General features: G+C 38.0%; 1 protein-coding gene across 3 annotated transcripts; it reads right to left on the bottom strand.

Annotated features, from left to right (window-relative positions):
* Positions 1-1230: 1230 nt before the first annotated feature.
* Positions 1231-18377, bottom strand: LOC112410430 (B-cell receptor-associated protein 29). Of its 3 annotated transcripts, XM_024761071.1 has the most exons (7): positions 18329-18377; positions 17776-17882; positions 14501-14601; positions 8451-8601; positions 7198-7333; positions 2364-2472; positions 1261-1434 (listed from the first exon to the last, which is right to left on the bottom strand). In XM_024761071.1, the coding sequence occupies exons 2-7, from the start codon at positions 17865-17867 to the stop codon at positions 1382-1384; spliced, it is 642 nt and encodes a 213-aa protein (XP_024616839.1). In that variant the 5' UTR covers positions 17868-17882; positions 18329-18377; the 3' UTR covers positions 1261-1381. The 3 variants fall into 3 exon arrangements, with proteins under 3 accessions (XP_024616819.1, XP_024616829.1, XP_024616839.1); XM_024761051.1 differs by having other exon boundaries at positions 1231-2472; XM_024761061.1 differs by having other exon boundaries at positions 1231-2472; positions 18324-18362.
* Positions 18378-20371: the final 1994 nt, after the last annotated feature.

Genomic DNA, 20371 nt, shown 5'->3' with positions numbered 1-20371 from the left:
TTCATAAAATACTACACACCTTGCAGGAACCAAACAGGACATACTCAAACAGGTAAAATCTGCTTCTACCTCAACACTGATTCACTTTGAAAGCAGTTTTGCAGTCTACACTTCAAACACAGAAGCTTGGCATCTCTTGTTATCAGATCATAAACAAAATGCCTGTATTATCAAAGAGTTCATTTTCTCCAGACATCTGAATTGTCCGTTAAAGAAATATTGAGTTTCTTTATATTACTCAAAATAACCCCGAGTTTAGAGTTATATATCAGACTTGTGAGGTTAAAGCTCAAAATATCTCAGAGTTGGAATTTTTAAAAGGCAAAGGGAGGAAAAAACTAAGCTGGCCAGGTTAGGAGAGATGTAGCATGGCAAACAACCTATTCTTGTCTGTCTTTTTATTTCTGTCCTACTCTGCTTACAACATAAGGGAAAGGATCCTTGGCAAATATGAAAAAAAGCAGAAATTTAAAATAATTTTTTTAAACTAATTAAAGGTATTTTGGAAATAGTCCCTTGCATTCTTCAGAAGGATTAGCACCAATATTTTGTGTTGGGTAAAAAAAGAACACTATTTCTCACTTGAAATGTCTGATTACTAAATTTATTTTCATACAAATGTTAAAACTTCATGATCATGTTCCAAATTGTCTGGAATTGCAGAAGAGCCAACAGTACACCAACTATGAGAAGATTTAGAATTTTGAGCTATACTACACCTATCACATCATCTACCACCTTGTCTAGAAGAGTAACTTATTTTTTAACTTACTGCCTCTAAATGATTTTCTTTTTCTTTTTTTACTTTAAATAAGAAGTAGGAAAGTAACTATATATTTTATATCATATATGAAATATCCTACAGATTTTTTTTAAACAGAATTAGCTTTTATCTTCAGGCTTTCCATCTCAAACTCAAATACTTTTTTTTTTTAAATAGGTTTATTTATTTATTTTTGGCTGTGCTGGGTCTTTGTTGCTGTACACAGGCTTTCTCTAGTTGTGTTGAGCAGGGGCTACTCTTTGTTGTGGTGCACGGACTTCTCATTACAGTGGCTTCTCTTGGCACGCGAGCTTCAGTAGTTGTGGCTTGCGAGCTCTAGAGAGCAGGCTCAGTAGTTGTGGCACATGGGCTTAGCTGCTCCGTGGCATGTGGGTTCCTCCTGGACCAGGCCTAGAACTCATGTCCCCTGCACTGGCAGGAGGATTCTTAACCACTGCACCACCAGGGAAGTCCCTCAAATACACCTTGATGAACTCAACTCTACACAAACAATGTCCATAGATAATCAAACAGCAAGTTATAGTACAGAAACTTCTATTATACTGAGGTCTATTAAAAATATCTAAACTTACAAATGGCATAAAGTAGGTCTTTGATTCAGTCACTGAACGTTCTCCAAGTTATTCCCAACACAAAGTAGTGGAAGAGATCTGAAATTGGAGAAGGTCTATGCATTGGTTATTATCTTGACTCTGACTGAGAGGTTTCCCAGTATCTGGACAACATCAAGGACTATGTCATATGCAGGAATGTTGCTCAGGGGTCAAGCCATAAACTTTTATTCAGAGTTTCTTGGGATGACACTGGACTTGGGACTTTTCTGTGCTATGCAGCTACAGGCAATAATAATTTGTTCCTTGTCTAAGAAGAAGAAAATACTAACAGAGCTATTTTTCAAAAAACAAAAAATGTAGGAGAAATAGCTGCCTTCAGGAAAATGGAGTTAGGACGCCCTACCCCAAGACCTCATTGCAGTGTGTTTTGGAATGAGACATTCAAGCTCTCAGCTGGCATCCTAGACTGTGGCTTATTCTATCCCTATCCATCTCTTTCAAGGAACATTTTCCTTATATCTGGCAGGTAGAAAGTATTAGGGCTTGAGATCAGCAACGTATTTTCTTATAACCAAAATAATAAGATAAGATAAATAATAATAAGATAAATAATAATAAGATAAGATAAATAATAATAAATAAGATAAATAATAATAATAAGCAATCCCCCGTCATTGCTTCTTTCAAAGAAGCAATATACTATGACGGAAAAATGTGATTCATTTCCAGACATGTGTTTACAAGCAACTTTTCAGGAACATAGCTCTTTTGCTAAGGGAGGAACATCTGTATTTACAACACAGATCTGAAACACCTACATGTTTGTATGTATAACAGAGCATGTTTCTCTTGGCTGAAACAGTGTTTTATCTCCGTATTTGAGCAGGAATTTATAAATAGGTCACTCTTGGTATTTTAGCCAGAAGAACATTTAGCCATGATTTTGTTTTAGGAAAAAGAGCGAAGTGTAACAGCATAAAATATCACAATACTTTTCCTACTTTTGTGCATGCATACAACGTTACCATCTGAAGCCTTCTTTAATTCAGTTTCCAGTTTTTCCTTATCTTCTGCTAGTTTTTTATTTTCCGCTTCCAAAATGTGTTCTTCTTCCTTGCCATGGTTTTTCAAGAGCTATCAGAAAAGAGAGTTATAGAAAGAAGTAACATTAGATTGCAATAGCCATTCTTTCAGGAAAAGAGATGAACAATGTATTTTAAATTATTGGTCTTTATTTTATTCTTTGTCCTTTTCAGTATTTTATACTTTTTTATAATGTAAACTTCTGTTAGCAGAAACTTGATATTTGGCAAACACACACAAAATTTCTTCTATGACTGAAATCTCTGAAATGAAAATAACAAGAGTTTCTGGTTGGGCTACAATTAAAATTATATTTTCAGGGACTTTCCTGGTGGCACAGTGGTTAAGAATCTGCCTGCCAATGCAGGGGACCCGGGTTCGATCCCTGGTCCAGGAAGATCCCACATGCTGCAGAGCACCTAAGCCCGTGTGCCACAACTACTGAGCCTGTGCTCTAGAGCCTGTGAGCCACAACTACTGAAGCCCGCGCACTCTGGGGCCCATGTGGCACAACTACTGAAGCCCGCGCGCCTAGAGCCCGTGCACCGCAACAAAAGAAGCCACCGCAACAAGAAGTCTGTGCACCGCAATGAAGAGTAGCCCCCGCTCACTGCAACTAGAAAAAAGCCCAGGCGCAGCAACGAAGACCCAAGGCAGCCAAAAAAAAATTGTATTTTCAAAGGTATTTAGATAAACAATGTCTTTTCTTTAATTGCGTGATGTTACTCTAAGGAAAAACAAATAGTTCTGGGGACAGTACTACTTGGAAAGCCATTATGTTCCAATTGCAGAGCTGTCTACTCAGACTAGTTCTATATAGACGAATTCATAAGAGAAGAATATAATGGTGTCAGGATAGAGATGGGTAAGTGGAGAATAACAGGGCCATCTCTTCACCTGGACAATTCTACCTAATTTTCATTGAACAGTCTCCAAATTACTTTTATTCAGTTAATCCTTTACAATGTTCTTTATTATTTTCAAATCTATTCTGGCTTTTAAAATGTTTATGTTTGTAGCTTATCTCTTCTAGACAAGAAAAATTAAGATCTGAATAGTAAAATATTTGACTAAAATAAAAACATCATGGGGTAAAAATTTCATAATCTATATGTCTGGATGGAAATCATCGTTAATAGAATGAAGACGCCGACTTATCAAAGAGAAATTGTAAGATGTTAAGTTACCAAGAAAGGCAAATTAGATTAATGTTTGAAAAACAGAACATGTATATACTGGCATGAGTTATCTGACCAAGTAAAAGGCAGCAATTTGATACGGAAAGCTTCCGTAGTCAGGTAAAAAAGTTAACTCAGGACAATTTAAAACAGACTGACACAGTAAAGAATTTCTACTGCAGGGTGATTCCTTTTCTAATGTAAGCTGATATATTAAACAAACAAAACAAAGTTCTACTGAGCACTGCTACTACTACATGCAAATATTTTACAGTGCTATGTACTATAAGGAGTAAAAATGTAAGTATGGTCTCTGCTCTCAGGTAACTTCAATCTAGTGGAAAGGATGAGACTAGAGCATAGATACTGCAGCACAAGATCGTATACAATACTACTGTGTTATAACAGAGATTAGGCAGATCCGAAAGAGGAATTAAAGCTTGAACGAATATATTGTATAAATCCAAGAAAGTTTTTTAGAAGGTAAAGGACTGAAGTACCTACTAAAACTGAAGGAGCCTCTTATCTCCAAAATTAAAAAAAAAAACATATATATATATATATATATTTAAGAGCAGGAACTAGGGAAAAAACCCTTCAAATCTCTACAAGTTTGTTGACCATTTCAAGTTCAAAACAATCTTAGCTGTTACTTCACTGAATTCAGTTAACACAGCCTCCAGTGATTACCCAAATTGGAAGAGAATGACTGAGTTACAGGAATGTTTACCCTGTCTGCTTGAATTATTATTGCCACTGACTTGGAAAAGTTGCATTTGGTGTCAGTCTTGTAAATAAGCTTTCATTACTGCACCTGTCAACTTGTTCAACTTTATTTTGTGTAACTTGATGCTGGAGAAAGACCAAGAGCCCTGGAATCTGAAATTCAATAGATACCAGCTACAATAATACACATGTTCACTGTCCTACCCACCTTATCCCACCTTGGTAAGTGGCTGGGAAGAAAACAAGTAAGAAGTAAAGCTCTGTCACTGTTGTTATACTGAAGCAGTTAAATTAAAAGTTAATTGGTCTTTCATAATTATTTCATTTCATTAACTGAATATCGTAACAGAAATGCGTCCCAGGCACCATCTGCAAGTCCTTTCATAGGTTAGCATACGATTGAAGGGCACAGAACAATGTGGTTAAGAGTGTGGATTTTAGAGGCAGCCTGCTTGGATTCAATCCTTAGGTCTGTCTCTTATTAGTGGAACGATCTTGGGCAAGTCGCTTAACCTTTCTGTGCCTCCATTTCTTCATCTATATAATGCAAATATTAACAGCACCAACCTCATAGCATTGTTGCAACAATTGAAAGAGTTAATACCTTACTGTGAAGCATGTGAACAACGTTAGCTATTAGTTATAAACTTGAGGCCCAGAATAAATGAGGTGACTTGCCCCAGGTCACAAGGCTAATTACCGGTAGATTTGGGACTGGCACCCAAGTCTTTTGGACTTCAGGGTAATGCACTTTCCATTAGATAATGTATCTCTGATAAAGAACAAAGAGATGTTTTAGCAATTTTATCCTTCCTCAGCTGGTATTTCAAAACCTACATGAAGTATCTTGAAGTACAAGTCATCTTTGACATTCTGACCTATGGTTAATCAGTTACGCTTTGGGCACTGACAGTATTTTTATCCAGCTTGCAGACTTTTTCCCCACTGTGTACTCGCTTTAGCCCAGTATATCTATGCACTTATGATCTAGGGCCACTGACTGGGCCACAGATATACAGAAGCAGGGAACCAGGACAGCATGGAACCAAAGGAGAGGAGAACAAAAAAAGGGAGACACTGTGGCGGATCAAAGAATCAGTAATCATGAAATAAATTTCCTTGCAAGTTAGTAACTGGTTCTGAAAACAATCCCAAAAGAAATGCCTTGAGGAATGTGCTTTTTCTGAAGGACAAAACTAATTTAAGTACATTAATTATGGTATATATGAGAAAAATCATAGTACCAAAACTACAAAAACACTTTCCATTTTCTTGGAGTTCAAGAATAAAAGGAAAAAAGCAGTGTTCTATTAGTAGTTACAACTCACTACTTTAGCGTGATAGGCATGGTAAATCAAGATCGGTACATGGTAAGTCTACAAATACTGGCTGTGTGCTTTTGAGTTTAGCCACCATATATTAAAAAAAGCCTTGAGGGTTTTGTTTTGTTTTTACCATTATGAAATGAGATCAAAGGATAGAAAATGAAGCAAATAATATTAAGGTACAAAATAAGGCTGACTGTGCTGCTGAAACACTACAGTGATGTATATTGCTTGTTTCTGAATACAGAAATACCGACAGCTTGATTTCCCAGACCTATATTTATGACAACGGGAAAGTTACATGACATCTATGGATCAATGCTTTTTCAAAACAGAACAAAACGAAGTAAAAATATAAACCGGTGCTTATTCTCTAAAAGTTTCCTTAAAAGATGCTGGTTATAATCTACCCAAAGAAACATTTTTGAATCCTGTTTTTGTAGTAAAAATAAGGTAGACGTCATAAGTAAAACATGGGTTTCTGAATAGGTGACCATGACACTGTAGTATCAAAAAATTTGTTTTGCAATGAGTTTGACTTATTTCATAGGTTTTAGAAAGATTTATATTGTACTATGTAACAGCTAACTCATTTAGCACTGATGAAAGGTGACGCTTATAGTTCTTTCTGTAAGAGGCTGGGCTTTAGAATTTAGGATCACGATACTTTTTACATAAATATAATTTGATGTAATATATAATTGACTGTAATTCATTAATTTATAATAGGGAGATAATCTTATTGCATTATGCTAGGAATTCTTTCTTCAAGAAAAGTTGTTTCACTTCTGAAGGTTCCACTGATTATTTTTTTCTAAGAAGCAGAATTAGGAAAACTTATGGGGCTTAAAATGAACTGAAAACACTCAAGCTATGAGATCTGACTCCTAAATTTTAAACCTAAGAAAAAAAATACCCGAAGTAATTTTGTATCTTCCATTTTTCCATTCGTTCTTCTTTTTACTTAACATGAAAAACATCAGTATCTCATTTACACTCTCCCTGAGTAGCCAGGGAAAGACAGCATAGGGTTCTCAAAAGAAGAATTATCAACAGCATAACCAAATTAGAAATTGAAAATATTATATGCAGTCATCAATCTATATCAACTATTTTCATCTGCTTCCTACATAATCATCATTTAAAGAAAACAACAATAAAAACCACACCAAAAAAACCAACAGGAATTCAACTGAAAGGGAAATGGAACCATGATAGAGACTTATTAAAACTTGCTTTAGGTTATAAAGTAAAATTAATGGTAATGAAGGAATTAAAATTCATATTCCCAGAATACTGTTTTCTCCTTGGATCATAGGAAGTAGGTCCAATGGCATTAATCTACTATGGAGGGAAACTGCGAGAACACACAAATTTAAAGATAATAAAATACTTCTGAAACAATAATTTTGTAGAATATTGTTATTTATGGTCATTTTCTGCTTATATATTATGAAAATGCTCTTTCTGATGCTGAAAAATAATAAACCGCCCCTTGGGAATACCAATAACACTTACACCAGTTTTCAAGAAGAAAATTTAAATACCCGTTTTAGTCTTTCATTCTCTTCCATGAATTTTTTGGCAGCCTGGTTAGTATTTTCTGCTTGAACTTTAAGTACTCCTTTGTTTGACAGCTCTTTTGCCAGCTGAGTAATAAGGGTAACCAGACGTCTCAACACTCTAAGAAAATGAAAAAAATGTCAGAGTAGTGTGCAACTAATCACCAGGAACTGTGACTTTAAGTAATAATTATCCAGTGACTCCCCTTCAGGTGTGGGTGTGGTGGAGGGAGGTGATGTTTATGGAAGGAAGATATATTTTTAATTCAAGTCTTCCAGTCAAAACAAGCCTGTGTCTCATTTCTTTGGAATCTTCGTTAGAAGATTAGCATTTGGAATGCAGGTTCAGTGCTACTTATTAATTTACTTATTTTCTCTGTAGAGGCCTTTGGCCAGGACGAGAAGAAACAGAATTCCAGACAGTGTGGCAGGGCCAGTAAGAGTTTTTCCCCCTCAGCAAAAAATTTAAAGAGCATTTTGTGAGGCTGGCCAAACCTAAAAACTGCTCATTCACTTCTACTTATAGGTAACTTCCTTTGTTAGTAGTAGTAATCGTTATCTTCATTTATTCATTCAGCAGATATTTCCTCAGGAACTGCTAAGTGTTAAACACTGTGCCAGGCACTGGGGACATAGCAGGAAGCAAGACAGAGGCCCTGCTCTCAGAGTTTAGGTTCTACTTGGGAAGGGAAGAATTAAAACAGTATTTAATTACAATCACAAATGACACTTGAAAGAAAAGTATATACATTACACATTCTATGGGAGTGTACAACAGAAGACCTTCCTACTTTGGGGGAATGATGGTCAGAGGTCTCAGCTTTCCTGAGAAAGGGGCTAAAGTAGAAATTAGCCAGGGAGAGAGGGAAGGAAAGAGTATTCTGGCAGAAGGGAAAGCTGGTGGGAAGATCCTGAAGCAGGAAGGAGCTGGGTACAAAACAGGAACTCAGTAAATATTTGTTGCAAGAATGGATGAATGAATGAGCAGCAAAGGGCAGTGTGGTTGGAACGTGGTGTACACGTCAGAGCAGCAGGCGCCAGATCATGCAGGGCGTTACGGGCCTATAGAACCTACAAGCCACAATTACTATTTGTTATTTGGATCTGTCATCTGAGTTCTTTCATAAAGACGTTAGTATGCTAAACAGTACAGAAAAAAAAAACTATAGTGTAGGTAGAAAAAATGAGAAAGAGAAACACAAATCACGTTTTTAAATTGTGCTTTTTAAAAAACTTACAGCCAGAAAAATAATGAAAATCCAGTAATGTAAAGATTTCTTTGAGACCTAAAAAGTTTCATCTGTGTATGTTCATAGGCAGCAGGTCTGCTGGCTGAGCTGCTTTCAATGGCATGAGTTGAGGAATATTTTCTTACTTCTCTCACAGCATCTATCAGAGAAAAAGAGGGAATATTACTTTTGGCTTTTAAGAATATAAGGTTATTATTAAAACGGGAAGCAGTTTTAGCACAACTGACCTAACTGTTAGTGGACTTTAGCTAGGGGCTCGCTTTTTGTCTTTCCTCTACAATACATGGGAGGGTACCATGCTCGAAACAGATGCTCTGTAAGTGGATACTGGTACACTTTGAATGTTAACAGTATTTTGCTTTTTTATTAGTCATCTAGGACTTACCATCACTGCACTGTCTAATCTCTAGCTACATGGCAAACTATTATCCTTTACTTTTTTTTTTTGGCTGCGTTGGGTCTTTGTTGCTGCGCACGGGCTTTGTCTAGTTGTGGTGAGCGAGGGCTACTCTTTGTTGCGGTGCACAGTCTTCTTATTGCGGTGGCTTCTTTTGTTGCGGAGCATGGGCTCTAGGCAGTGGGCTTCAGTGTTGTGGCACGCGGGCTCAGTAGTTGTGGCTCACGGGCTTAGTTGTTCTGCGGCATGTGGGATCTTCCCAGGCCAGGGCTCGAACCCGTGTCCCCTGCGCTGGCAGGTGGATTCTTAACCACTGTGCCACCAGGGAAGTCCACTTTGTTAGTTTTTATGACTGAAAAATATTCCATTGTACAGATACACCACATTTGGTTTATCCATTCATGAGATGATTTGGATTTTCTCCACTTTTTGGCTATTAAGAATAATGCTGCCATGAACATTCATGTACAAGTTCTTGTACTGACAAAAGTTGTCATTTCTCTTGGTATATACCTAGGAGTGGAATTGCTGGATCATATGGTAACTCTATGTTTAACTTTCTGAGGAACTGCCAAACTGTCTTCCAAAGCAGCTGTACCAGTTTACATTCCAACAAGCAGAGTATGATGGTTCCAATTTCTCCACATCTTCATTAACACTTGTTATTTTCTGTCTTTTTGATTATAACCATCCTAGTGGGTATGAAGTGCTATTTAATTGCAATGACAGTGAGTTTTCCAATTGATATTTTTATTTTCCATTTTCTTTAATTCCTTCCAGCAATGTTTCTGTAGCTTTCAGCGTTGTGATCTTGTACATCTTTTTATAAAGTTTTTTTGTAAGGTTTTTAGGTTTCTTGGTATATTTATAAAAGGAATTTTCAAAAATTTCATTTTTGAATTATTGATTATAGCATAGAAATACACTTCATTTCTGTATATTGACCTTGTATTTTTTGATGCCACTATATTTCTTTGACACAGTAACTTTCTCGTAGATACTTTAGGATTTTCTAAATAAACAATCATGTCATCTGCAAATGACTGTTTTACTTTTTAACTTGCAATCTTTATGCTTTCTAGTTTTTCTTGACATTATTATCCTGGTTAGAAAATCTATTACTTGGGCTTCCCTGGTGGCGCAGTGGTTGAGAATCTGCTTGCCAATGCAGGGGACACGGGTTCGAGCCCTGGTCTGGGAAGATCCCACATGCCGTGGAGCAACTGGGCCCATGAGCCACAATTACTGAGCCTGCGCGTCAGGAGCCTGTGCTCCGCAACAAGAGAGGCCGCGATAGTGAGAGGCCCGCGCACCGCGATGAAGAGTGGCCCCCACTTGCCACAACTAGAGAAAGCCCTCGCATGGAAACGAAGACCCAACACAGCCATAAATAAATAAATAAAGCAAACTGTCAACAAGTAAAAATAAATGAACACTATTAAAAAAAAAGAAAATCTATTACTTAATTGAATAAAAATAGTGAAAGTGAATATCCTTGCTTTGTTCCCAATCTTATGGGGCTAACTTTCAACATCTGACTAAGGATGATACTAGCTCTAGGTTTTTGTACATGTTCTTCATCAGAATGATGAAGTTTCCTTCTATTCCTAATTTGCTAATTAAAAAAAAAGATTCGATGTTTGTATATATTGTAAAATACCACAAGTCTAGTTAACATCCATCATCATACATAGTTACAGAATTTTTTTTTCTCTTAGCAATTTTCAAATATGCAATATAGTATTACTAACTATAGTCACCATGCTGTACATTACGTCTCCATGACTTATGTATTTTATAATTGGAAGCTTGTATCTTTTGACTCCCTTTACCCATTTTGCCCACCACCCACCCCTGGCAACCACCAATCTGTTCTCTGCATCTATGAGCTTGATTTTATTTTTTTAAAGATTCCACATATGAGTGAGTTCATACAGTATTTGTCTTTCTCTGTCTGAGTTATTTCACTTAGCATAATGCCCCAAGGTCCATTCATGCTCACACAACTGGCAAGATTTCATTCTTTTTCATGGCTTAGTTATTTCTCAGATTGCCTCAATATAGTAAGAGCATGCCAATCGCTACAAAACAAAAATAAAGCAAACATAACTCATAAAAATAATTCATAATACTGTGAAGATCATTACTCATTGGCAATTAAACAGGAATAATACTCCTGGATCCATTATGCAGAAATGCTAAAGATTAAGCACTATCAAAGAATAAATGTAAATAGTCATAAAAACCCATTTGTAGAATGAATTGCTTGCATAATAACGAAGAGAACATGTATGAAAAGTGGGATGGGGACAACAATAAGGGGAGGGTGTGACAAAGTCAATTTTCTATAAGGCACACAGAGATAGTCTTTTTTTGGATCACTTGTGGACGCTTTCAAATTCCCAAGATGCATTTGTGCTGACACTAAACATATTCTCCTGGGTTTCCTACTTCCTTTCTGCCTATTCCAACATGCTAAAACACACACAAATGCACACACACTTTTCAGTTAGTATTGGCTCTAGGAATGTTAACACCTTGTAATAATTACCTTATTAGACCAACAAGAAAAAAAATTCCAAAATAAAAGATGAATTAAGCTTGAGTAATTCAAACCTACTGGGTTTACATTACTTACACCAGTGTTGTTCTAGTGGACGAGAACACCGGACTATGTACTTTACCTATGTAACTGCATTTTATCCTTCCGACACTTCAGTGAAGTACGTGTTATCCTCCTGTTCTGAGATGGAAACACTGAGGCTTCACGGATAAGTCCCTATCTGCCTGTCTTTACCATCCATGGTTAAAGCTCCTGCATTAACCATCCATGATGTTCCTATTCTCTGGGAATTAATTACTCCCTCTGCCCACAGATGTAGGCTCCAGCCAGCAGTCATGATTCTGCTCTGTGACCCTGCCCCTGGCCATAGCTTCTCAGATGAGGATTGGATACCTGGTGCTAGCTGATCAGATTTTTTCCCTTAGAATTGGAATTGGGATTCAGAAATGGCTAGTTAGGGATTTCCCTGGCGGTCCAGTGGTTAAGACTGCACTTCCAATGCAGGGGGCGTGGGTTCCATCCCTGGTAGGGGAACTAAGATCCCAGATGCCTTGTTGTGCAGCACAGACAAAAAAAAAAAAAAAAAAAAAAAAAAGAAATGGCGAATTAATCCTTGCATATCGCTGGATTGACAAAACTTGGCAGCTGTATGGTACCTATTTTCTGACGTGGGAATAGAGTATCAGAGTCTGTAGAGATGTGAAGTAGACCCAGTGAGAAATGCAGGGACACGAAAAGGACACTTCAGTTCCTAGGAGTTTGGCTTCCTTCCTTCCCTGGGCTGCTGTGGAACAACCCCGTATTTTACTTTAAATTCCCCTTTCTTGCTCAAGTGAGCTGAAGTTCATTTCTGATATATGTAACCAAAAGAAGCTTGGCTAAAGTTCCCCTTCCTTATATGGATATGTGGCAGTTTTCAGTAGAAATTCTTGTGATAATTTTAGAGTTGGAAGGTCACAATACACTTCTAGAGCTAGCAAGAGCTGCAGGGATTATTTCCTCTCTCCCTTTATTTTGCAAATGGATAAACCAAACTCTGAGAGATGAAATGTCATTCCAAAGGTCATTTAGTTAGCTGGTGGCAAAGTTGGTACCTGTTTTCCTTATTGCTTTTTACTCGCTTGGTGTTATTTCTTCTACGGCTGGAGATTCAATCAGTAACATTAATAACTTACCATGAGACAAATACATTTTGAAATGAGGCATAAACCCATTCATACCCTGATACAATTACCTACTCATACCTTCTCACACCAGTTAATCCTGGTTTATAAAGAGGATTCCACCCCAGAGGTTGGTAATATGGAATGTGAGAAAACATTTTCTCATAAGACAGTGGCATACGTGGTGGTTATGGCCCCTGTAAAACCTACCTAACCCACAACACAACTCGGAGGGAATTCTGAGGGAAAATACACTCTGCAATGGGTATCAAAAACTGAAGTGCCAAGAAGTAGCTGGGTGATCTCAGACAAGTTACTTAATCTCTCTGAGCTCAGCTACTCCTTCTAAAACACATGGTAACTATTTCGATTCATGGAATTTCCAGTTTGATAAGAACCTTAAAGGTCTACTTTTAGAGAAAAGTCTTGTCTGGACGTCACAATACCTCCACCAGCATCTGGGCAAATATAAAGGAGGTCTACCACCAAGGGACATGATCTGCACCCACGGCAAGAAGCTGAATCACCCTGGCATCAAGAGACAGATATTTTGCTCATCAGTGATTCCTACTGAAAGACCTACAATCAAAAGGGGAAATGATGGGAAAATCTGCACGTTTTTGAGATACTGAAACCCCAACCAAGTGGAAGAAGCTAATTGCATGCTGCCCACAAGCACATAGACCCCAGACCGGTTGGAACCAGAACGTTGTTGATGCTGACACCCGATTACCTCACCACCAACCAGTCAGAAGAATGTCCACGAGCTGATCATGCCCTCTTTGAACCATTACTATAAAACTCCTTACTACCCAATCCAGGTCAGGACACACAGTTTTGAGGGCATTAGCGCACTGTGGCCCTCTTTGCCTGGCAAAGCAATAAAGCTATTCTTTTCCACTTCAAACAAAAAAAAGTCTACTTCTGATTTCTAATTTCTAAGGTACTTGTTATCATGAAAATTTCAAACATGCTGAAAAACTAGTACAATAAACATCCATATTCCACTATCTAGATTCAACAATTAACATTTTGCCACATTTGCTTTACTTGTTTTCTTTTAACCATTTGAAAGTAAGTTGTAACTATCATGACACTTCTAAATATTTCAGCATGCAACTCCTAAGCATAAGGACATACTCCTACGTCACAGGTGTGAAATTTTTAGAGAAACTTTTTCTCTAAAGGCAAACAGTGAATGTTTTAGGCCACACCGTTTCTGTTTCAACTACTCCACTCTGCAGTTGTTCATGCATAGACAGTACATAAATAAATGGGCATGGTTATATTCTAATAAAACTTTATTTACAAAAATAGGCATTTGGTCTGCAGGCTGTAGGTTGCTGCCTTCTGCTTTATAATAATAACATTGTTATCACAACTAAAGTTAACAGAAATTCCCTAGGATTATCTAACAACCAGTCCATGTTCAAATTTTTGCAGTAGTCCCTAAATATCTGTGCTGTTGTTGTTTTTCAACCAGGATCCAATCAAGATTCACAGCCTGCATCTAAAACTCTTTTTGAGGTCCTAGTGATTCTACTCCTCTATTTGCCTCCCTAAGAGCTAAGCCCCTGGGTGCCTAGGACACCAAAATAACAAATGACTGTATAACTGGTAATTCTGAAAACTAGGCTATGCATCACTGCATTGAAATCTTAAAACAACAGAAAAGAGATTAAGAAGCACTGCACTCTGCTGCAATTTATGCTTGTGCGTATATAACAGTAATATCTATCAACTATTTATCAATATATCAATTATCTACTCCATACGCTATCAATATACTATGTAATATAAAGTCAACACTATACTAATGGCAACACCAACTTAATTAATTAAAAATCAATGAATACATTAATAATAATATAAAAACTAGAGTTAAGCTTCGTCAAAGGAGGAATCTAATACTTACCTAGAAACAGGACAATCAATAGGACTATAATAGTAAGGAAAGCCTTGTTCCAGAAAGTTGCAATTTTACCCCAGACGCTAAATGAAAAAACCTTCTGCCATCTGTAAAGCAATATAATTACATCAGGTGTAAAAAATCAAAGGGACATTTTGAGATTCTTTCTAAATACTGAATTAACATTTTGGTAATTGTGCAGCGAGTGAAAAGAATTACAGAAATTTAATTTTTTATGTCATACCAGAGAATTACCAATTCTTACCAATAAGAATGTCTCATGAAATAAAGAACAACCTCTTTCAAATTTAATAATAATCTGACATTTGATTATCTTCTGTCTGGTGGCTTAAATATTCTAAAGTAAAAATAACTTTTAAAGCAAATGTACATGATCAAAACCTTAAAAAGGCATTCTTATGGTAAAATATTAAATTGCTGATAGAAGTTATCACTTTATATCATAATATATATAATCAGGACAGTAACTCAGAAATAACAAAGATCTATTGTTCTAACAATTAACAACATTTCAGGAGTAAGAGGTCCGACTCTGCACTATTTATTTTAATAATGAAAAAAAATACATGCGCTTTCAACATCTACTCCAAGTAAAAAAGTTTCTCTACTTTTACCATAAGGAAATTTAAAAAATCATTGAGGTATTACACATACACAGTAAAGAGCAAAAATCTTAAATATGTAGCGTGAAAGGGAATTCCCTGGCGGTTCAGTGGTTCGGACTCTGAGCTTTCACTGCTGAGGGCCTGGGTTCAATCCCTGGTTGGGGAACTAAGATCCTACAAGCAGCGCAGCGTGGCCAAAAAACAAACAAACAAAAATATACATAAATTTATATATGTGTATATATATTTAATATATGTATAGCTTGATGGACTTCTATGTGTGTATATACCTATGTAATTACCACCCAGATCAATATTTGAGAAAGTGAAATTAAAAAAAAATGAAATAGTCTAGATGGAATGAACAGTATAAGCAAAGACACAGAGGTAAGAAAGCATGGATTATAAATGGCAAAGAGTGACAAAGTAATCCATCACACAACTGAAAGGGTAACAAACTTTGCACAAGGGCATTTTAAATGAGTAACACATTAACTGAGTCCAGAGGAGCCATACAACGGTAATAAGCGCTTAAGTAAATTTCAAATTCTTACAACTTAAAAAAAAGGTCTTACTTTATTATGTTTTGAAAACAACTCTAATAACCTTAAGTTTGGGGGAGACAGAGATTGATACCAATGCAGTTTCTTTTGCCTCTATGCTTCCATCCAAGGATGCTATTCAAATTTTACATTACAAAGATTTGTATTTTAAGAAAGAGAACATAAATGGCAATACCTTGATCTAGGTCCAAATGTAAATTCACATTTCAAGTAAATTGACAGTATAAAAGGGAACACAAAAGAGACCCCCTACATGGAACAATGAGCAGTTTATAATAAGGCTCCATTCAAGGCAAAGCTAATAATAGCTACTATATAGAGTCCTTACCATACTTCCCTTCTAAGCACTTGTACGTTTTAGCTCATTTAATCTCCACAACCACCATATGAGGTGGATACTAGTATTACCTCCATTTTACAGATGAGGAAACTGGCCAGAGATGGTAAATAAATTGCCCAAGGGCACACAGTAACTTGCAGAGTTGGGATATAAACCCAGGCAGTCTGATCTCTGAGATGTGTCTTTAACCAGTGGGTATGTGAGAAAAAAGTGGACAGCCAAATTAAATGAAGACTGAAGACTTTTCCTTGAAGACTATGGTGATTACACGTATGAAAGGTAAAAAACGACGTGGATACACACGTTAAGGACATATTGTAAATTATCTGTGTGCATATATAACATATTTTTCTTAAGTATATTTGTCCATGAGGATATATTTATATAATGTATGTACATATACACAAATCTAACAGATACTTGATCAGGATAGGAAAAAATTATATTTAGCAGGAAAAAATCCATAATTTATGCACGATTTTGATGGAGAAGAGATCAACTGACAAAGAAAATTTTTTTGCAAATTCTTAAGCCTTATCTATAATTCAGATGTTTATAAATAACATCTTTCTCTTGAATATAGGATTCTACTGTTGCAAGTATTATCAAAAAGCTTAACAGGGTATTAGTAAGGATTTGAAACAAAATCAACAGGATAAGAGATAGGGTGATGGAACAGAAAAAGTACTAGACTGAAAGGCAAATTCTAGTCCAGAATTTGCCACAGATCAGCTAGATGACCTCAGTCAGGCCACTTTCCCATAGAATGAATGGGTTGAATAAAATCATCTCAAAGGCTGCTTCCTACATAACAATTCAATTTTTCTTTCTGTAAGAAAGAAAATAGTGATGCTACAGCTGATAGACAAAAACAGAAGACTACCGGACCCTGAGTCAAGATAAAAACTTTCTTAAGTCTCTTCCAGTAGAGGAATCTTACTAAATTTCAGTGGGTTATCTCTAGGTCTCATTTATTTTCTTTTATGTGAACAAATGTCTTGCAACATTTTTATACAGGTGTATTTTATCATTCACACTATCCAGTCCCGAGGTAAAACTGAACTCCTAATAAGTGGGTTATTACAGGGGTAAAGCGAGCCAAGGCTTCGATCGAAATAGTACTGAAAGACCTTCGAAGGTGCTTTACTAAGGAACTAATGCTAATATATGGTTCTGATACTTTTCATATTTAGTACGTTTAATATATATTAATTCTGTCTGAGGATAAAGTGGTAAAATTGCCATTAAACGAACACTAATGAATTATGTAAGGCCAAAACTAAGAATCATTTATTGGCTTAAGTTTCCAAATGGTCATTCCACTGCCTCACTGAAACATTTCTGCATCATGCTGTGCTGTAAACAGCACTTATGCATTTACTTTTATTTAAGTTCACTGCTGTAATTCAGGGCAATAAAACGAAGGTAAAAGCTAACGACAAGACAGGTGACAAAAGTATGACCATTGCTTTATTACATCTGCAATCAAAAGAACAGAAAAGACGAGGCCCTTCCTATAGAAGAGAGGTGGAAAAGTTATTTGTACATATAATAAAAAGTTTTATGTAATGTGATATTTTAATATGGTCGTCATATATCTAATTGGTTTGTGAGTTTATTTCTGAACAGTGCCTTTTATATAAACAGCACTGAAACCTTTTTAATCTTAAGAAAACTTTTTCCGTTAACACACTAAACCGTCTAAAGAGCTCATCATATATTTATTATTGTAACGCTTGGGAGGTTTCCTACCTCTGAGGAGGAATAAAAGGTAGACAGAAGATTAAAATGAGTCCTATCTCAGCGTAAAGAAAAGTTGCAACTGCCGCCCATTGAAGTGTCATTTTTTTTCTTCACACCTAAATAGAGAAACATTTATTTCACCCTACAGCCTTTCCAAGAAAATTCAGTTTAAGGAAAGGCCCCCGGCGCGCGAGGTTTCAGGCCAGAAGGTTTATGGGATCAGACTTTCCCCTCAACGGGAAGCGCCCAGCAGAGACCCGGGGCGGGAAGTTGGGGGAGGGGAGGGAGCGGGTCGAGGGTGGGCCCGGAGGCCGGCGTCTGCACCTCCCCAGCGAGCCTTGCAGAACTGGCCAGGAGGCCTGAGCGGCACCGCGGAAGTGCTTTCCCACGGCGTCAGTAGCCTAACTCCAGCCTCTACTAACGTCCGCGCCCGGGGGACCTCCCGCCCAGCGAACGCGCCGCGGAGCAGAGCCCACCCCGCGGTCCCACCGCGGCGCGACCCCGCGCTCCACGCCGCCTCGGGGCCCGAGGCCCCCAGACGTCCCGCCCGGCCTTACCCCACCTGAGGCCGCCTGGCTCCCCGCGCTGCTCCGCGGCCGCCGACGCGTGGGACGTCACACGCCGCGGCGGGCGGAGGGGGGCGCGCCCCGCCCCCACCCGCAGCCCCGCAGGCTCCATCTCCCAATTCCGGTCTCAGGGGCCGGTCCCAGGCGACGTGGCAGGCGTGCGAACAAGATGATTAGCAATAATTGTTTTCTAATTGGTGGTGGATTAGAGGGTCAGATCCGCTGCTTGGGTTCCCAAGTGCAACTTCTTCTGGGGAGCGGACTTAACATTTCTAATGAAGTGTGGCTTGCGTGGGAGGGGTGAGCTTAACCGACGTTATGAAAGGGCTTGCTGGAGTCCGCGGCGAGGAGTGGCGCCGGGGCGGGAGGGTTAGATAGGGTGCTGCACACTCAGTGAACGTGGTTAAAACACTCCTTTCCTGGTTTGTATTTTACCGTAGACACAGTTTTGTTGTCCAGAACAAGCTGGTTGTGACGCATTTTGTTCGGGGAATATAGGAGGATAGGTAGCGTCCAACATACACTTCGTGTGACGTTTTCTCGTCCATGCGCTGGGAAGAGGCAGTACACTTTCGGGTGATGCTTGGGGACTGACTGGAAAGGAGAACAACGTGGGTATGGGTATATTCTTTCAATTACTCTTTTCCAGGTTTTCAAATTGCGTGAAAACACTCAAAATTTTAAAGATTTTCCCCCCCAATATTAACAATGTATCAGAAATGCACATAAAAGTATTCTCCTGGAGATGATTATTTTGGGAAGATTAAATAAATGGTGAAAACAAGAGGTGGTTACTGAATATAAAAACACATTTAAATCAGTGCTTTCTCTTACCACAAGTATACTTGATTACATAGAAAAGAAAAAAAGACAACATAAATTAACCATAAGGAACTTAAAAAAAAAATCAAAGGCGTTTAGAACTCCTTGCCTTTCTACACTGGTTCCTTGAACGGCTGTGCACCTTACTTTAATAATGCTGCTGTCCTCAGAACACTGGTGTAACAGAGTTAATTTACAAACGTAAAAATCACTACGTTTTGACTATAGCTCCCTATTTGCTAATATACTACTCATATTTAATGAAAAAGCCAGTTATCTTTAAAGATCCGTTAATTGAAAAATGAAAGCACAGAATGTGCCTTAAAAAAAAATACGGCAACATAGTGCTTATGTTAAAAAGGATTTATTTAATATTCCCAAACTGTTGAATTAAGCAGCTTTAGATAATTGTCTCCTTATAACAGTTTTTATGTTGGTAATATAGACCAATATCTTAATTACAGAACTGTTTTATCTTAACCTGAGATAATTTTTTTTGGGGGGGGCTGTGTTGGGTCTTGTGGGCCTTCTCTAGTTGCAGCAAGCGGGGGCTACTCTTCGTGTGGTGCACTTGCTTCTCGTTGCAGTGGCTTCTCTTGTTGCAGAGCACGGGCTCTAGCCCAGCGGGCTTCAGTAGTTGTGGCGTGTGGGCTCAGTAGCTGCGGCATGCGGGCTCTAGAGCACAGGCTCAGTAGTTGTGGTACGTGGGCTTAGTTGCTCCGCGGCATGTGGGATCTTCCATGGACCAGGGCTCGAACCCATGTCCCCTGCATTGGCGGGCAGATTCTTAACCACTGTGACACCAGGGAAGTCCCTGAGATAATTCTTGCAGTGGCACATTAACCACCAACAAAATTCTGTTAGTGACATCCCCAAACCATGGAACTTTATTTAAAAAATTTTTTTTAGTTTTTTTGGCTGTGCCACGCAGCTTCCAGGGGTCCTAGTTCCCCCACCAGGAATTGAACCTGCGCCCTTGGCAGTGAAAGCAAGGAGTCCTAAGCACTGGATCGCTAGAGAATTCCCTAAACCATGGAACTTTAAAGTTAAAATTATCATCAACTGCTGGGAAGCATAAAAATAACATTACTATTAACAGGGTATGAAAATTAGGTTTTTAAATTAAAAATAAAACCTGGTTACTGTTCTCCAGGAAATAATATTTCAAATACACAGCTGTCCCTTGGAATCTGTGGGGCACTGGTTCTAGGACTCTT

This window comes from Neophocaena asiaeorientalis, unplaced genomic scaffold (genome assembly GCF_003031525.2).
Source record: "Neophocaena asiaeorientalis asiaeorientalis breed wild unplaced genomic scaffold, Neophocaena_asiaeorientalis_V1.1 scaffold508, whole genome shotgun sequence".
NCBI lineage: Eukaryota > Metazoa > Chordata > Mammalia > Artiodactyla > Phocoenidae > Neophocaena > Neophocaena asiaeorientalis.
This window is presented reverse-complemented; position numbering and strand designations above follow the sequence as displayed.

Bases quoted from the DNA above. Each gene is read 5' to 3' on its own strand.
- LOC112410430 (XM_024761051.1), bottom strand. From the start codon at position 17,867: ATGACACTTCAATGGGCGGCAGTTGCAACTTTTCTTTACGCTGAGATA. The intron at 14,602-17,775 runs GTAGGAAACCTC...ATTGCTTTACAG, and splicing joins CCTTTTATTCCTCCTCAGAG to ATGGCAGAAGGTTTTTTCAT. The intron at 7,334-8,450 runs GTAAGTTTTTTA...TCATTTTCTTAG, and splicing joins TTTTCATTATTTTTCTGGCT to AGTGTTGAGACGTCTGGTTA.